The 3,384-nt window shown below is 42.1% G+C and overlaps 1 protein-coding gene across 1 annotated transcript; it reads left to right on the top strand.

Moving 5' to 3' along the window:
* Window positions 1-1,503: 1,503 nt before the first annotated feature.
* LOC116869482 (dnaJ homolog subfamily A member 1-like) lies at window positions 1,504-3,021 on the top strand. Its single transcript, XM_032860787.1, has one exon. The coding sequence runs from the start codon at window positions 1,575-1,577 to the stop codon at window positions 2,766-2,768; it is 1,194 nt and encodes a 397-aa protein (XP_032716678.1). The 5' UTR covers window positions 1,504-1,574; the 3' UTR covers window positions 2,769-3,021.
* The last annotated feature ends 363 nt before the right edge of the window (window positions 3,022-3,384 follow it).

A 3,384-nucleotide genomic window follows, 5' to 3' on the forward strand; every position in this document is an offset into this window, starting at 1 on the left:
ATGTACAATAAACCAGGCAGCAGAACCTACCCACGCTACATGGGTAATAACGGGTAGGTTCTGCTGCCTGGTTTATTGTGCATGTACTACGTGTCACGTGCCAAACCAAGACCTACACGTCGGTTATTTCACACACTCCCCACTATAAGGGCAATGCCAGCACCAGGAATTCAGTAGGGGCAGGCTTGGCTTAGAAGGATCTCAGGAAAGCTTCATTGTTGGCTTTCTTTTCGATGCTGTTGTCACATCTATAATAATTAAGATTACCAGATAAAATAGAGAACACCCAGTTATATTTGAATTTCAGATAAACGATGAATAATTTCTTTAGTGTAGGTATGCCCCAGACAATATTTGAACACACTTAGACTAAAAAATTATTTGTTGTTTATCTAAAATTCAGATATGCCTGGGGGTCCCATGTTTATTCGTCAAATCTAACAAGTCTAACAACAATGAACCAACCCATACTAAAGAGACAGGGAGAATGCTGTCGAAAGCTATGGTGTAAGAAGAATTTCTAAGCATTTTCTAAGATGCAGAGCCAGCCATTCTTAGGAGAAAGATAATAATGGAAAAAATAGTTACTTTGTTGAATACCTTTCTCCTTGGCAGGTGCCTTACTTTCATGAAATAACTCACTCTGACCTCACAACAAGCCAGTGACATAGGCATTAGAGCTCTTCCCATCTGACAGACAACCAGGACAGACAGAAACTTGCTCAGTGGGATTCCAGCCATCATGGTCAGTTTCCAATACCACAAGTTAAACCACCACCCATTGTCACAGATAGCAAGGCTCAGTTTGCCAAATTATACAGAGAATATTTGATTTAGGGCTACATAAACATCCTAGATTTCCTCTTCATTTGTTTGTTTCCAATTATCACCAATTTAGTCCCCGTTTTCCTCCCTAAAATACACCATACCTGTTCTCCCGTGGTCTGATAGCAATCTAACCAGAGCTTGTTTTGTTTTGTTTTGTTTTTTAAGATTTTTATTTACTTATTTTTTTTTAGAGAGAATGAGTGGGGAGGAGGGACACAGGGAGAAGGAGAAGCAGAATCCCGGCTGAGCAGGGAGCCCAACGTGGGACTTGACCCCAGGATGCTGGGATTGTGACCTGAGCCAAAGGCAAATGCTCAGCTGACTGAACCACCTAGGTGCCCCAGTGTTTGTATTTTTAAAATACAATTTCCTTATTTAAAAAGTACTGCAGGGGCACCTGGGTGGCTCAGTAAGTTAAGCTTCCAACTCTTGATTTCAGCTCAGGTCATGATCTGAAGCTTCTAACTCTTGTTTCAGCTCAGGTCATGAGATAGAGCTCCACGATGGGCTCACACTCAGAACGGAGTCTGCTTAAGATTCTGTCACTACCTGTCCCTTTGTCCCTCTCCTTGCCTGCTCTGGTATGCATGCACATCTCTCTCACTCTCAAAAAATTAATTAATTGGCGGAACTTTCCAGAACGCTGGGTGAGACGCGGAGGAGCGGCGGCTACCTGAGCTGCGCCCAGCAACGCGCTCCTTCCCGCTCCCCCACATCGGCCTCGGCCCTCTCACCGGCTGTAGAAAATGGTGAAAGAAACCACTTACTATGATGTTTTGGGGGTCAAACCCAATGCCACCCAAGAAGAACTGAAAAAGGCCTACAGGAAACTGGCCTTGAAGTACCACCCTGATAAGAATCCAAATGAAGGAGAGAAGTTTAAACAGATTTCTCAAGCTTATGAAGTACTCTCTGATGCAAAGAAAAGGGAATTATATGACAAAGGAGGTGAACAGGCAATTAAAGAAGGTGGAGCTGGTGGTGGTTTTGGCTCCCCCATGGACATCTTTGATATGTTTTTTGGAGGAGGAGGAAGAATGCAGAGAGAAAGGAGAGGTAAAAATGTTGTGCATCAGGTCTCAGTAACCTTAGAAGATTTATATAATGGTGCAACAAGAAAACTAGCTCTGCAAAAGAATGTGATTTGCGATAAATGTGAAGGCCGAGGTGGTAAGAAAGGAGCAGTTGAGTGTTGTCCCAATTGCCGAGGTACTGGAATGCAAATAAGAATTCATCAGATAGGACCTGGAATGGTTCAGCAAATTCAGTCTGTGTGCATGGAGTGCCAGGGCCATGGGGAACGGATCAGTCCTAAAGACAGATGTAAAAGCTGCAATGGAAGGAAGATAGTTCGAGAGAAGAAGATTCTAGAAGTTCATATTGACAAAGGCATGAAAGATGGCCAGAAGATAACATTCCATGGTGAAGGAGACCAAGAACCAGGACTGGAACCAGGAGGTATTATCATTGTTTTAGATCAGAAGGACCATGCTGTTTTTACTCGGCGAGGAGAAGACCTTTTCATGTGTACGGACATACAGCTGGTTGAAGCACTGTGCGGTTTCCAAAAGCCAATATCTACTCTGGACAACCGAACCATTGTCATCACCTCTCATCCAGGTCAAATTGTCAAGCATGGAGATATCAAGTGTGTGCTAAATGAAGGCATGCCAATTTATCGTAGGCCATATGAGAAGGATCGCCTCATCATCGAATTTAAGGTAAACTTTCCTGAGAATGGCTTTCTGTCTCCTGATAAACTCTCTTTGCTGGAAAAACTCCTACCTGAGAGGAAGGAAGTAGAAGAGACTGATGAAATGGACCAGGTAGAACTGGTGGACTTTGATCCAAATCAGGAAAGACGGCGCCATTACAATGGGGAAGCATATGAGGATGATGAACATCATCCCAGGGGTGGTGTTCAGTGTCAGACCTCTTAATGGGGCCAGTGAATAACACTGCTGGCATTTTATGTGCAGTAGTGAATGAGTGAAGGACTATAATCATAGCTCACTACTTGCTATTGTTTTTGTTTTAATACTCAACTATAGTAGTGTTTTAAAAGTTAAATGAAGAATAAACTCAAATATAAAAGCTCTGACTTTGCCCTGTATGTATGATGACTTCAGTGTGGAAGATAAGTTTAATATTTGTAAAAACTGCTTTCAAAAAAAATCTCCCCTAGCATTTGTTAGGCCGTACCTTGGAATTAATTTCAGTTCTATGTATATGAAACAGCTCAGACTGAAATGCTAGGTGTATGTATTGACTTCAGTGTATCACCCTTAATTGTTAAGCTATGAAGTTAAAACTTGTATTTAATTGGCAATCAGACAAAGAATTTGTAGAGAAGTGTTGGTCTGTAGTTATGTTAAGTGGGATTCATTGTGATGCCTCTGCATTTATTGCCTCAACTGTTACTTGAAGATGGCATGCTATGTAATTTGGCCTGTGGTATCAGTGATAGAAAGGATACCTCTTTAAAGAAAGGGTTTATCATATATGCTGCTGCTTGAGGGCTTGCACTTGTAGAATTGCATTCCCTTCTGTGCCATC

The sequence above is a fragment of the Lontra canadensis genome, unplaced genomic scaffold (assembly GCF_010015895.1).
Source record: "Lontra canadensis isolate GAN:19392208 unplaced genomic scaffold, GSC_riverotter_1.0 scaffold19, whole genome shotgun sequence".
In the NCBI taxonomy this organism is placed as follows: domain Eukaryota; kingdom Metazoa; phylum Chordata; class Mammalia; order Carnivora; family Mustelidae; genus Lontra; species Lontra canadensis.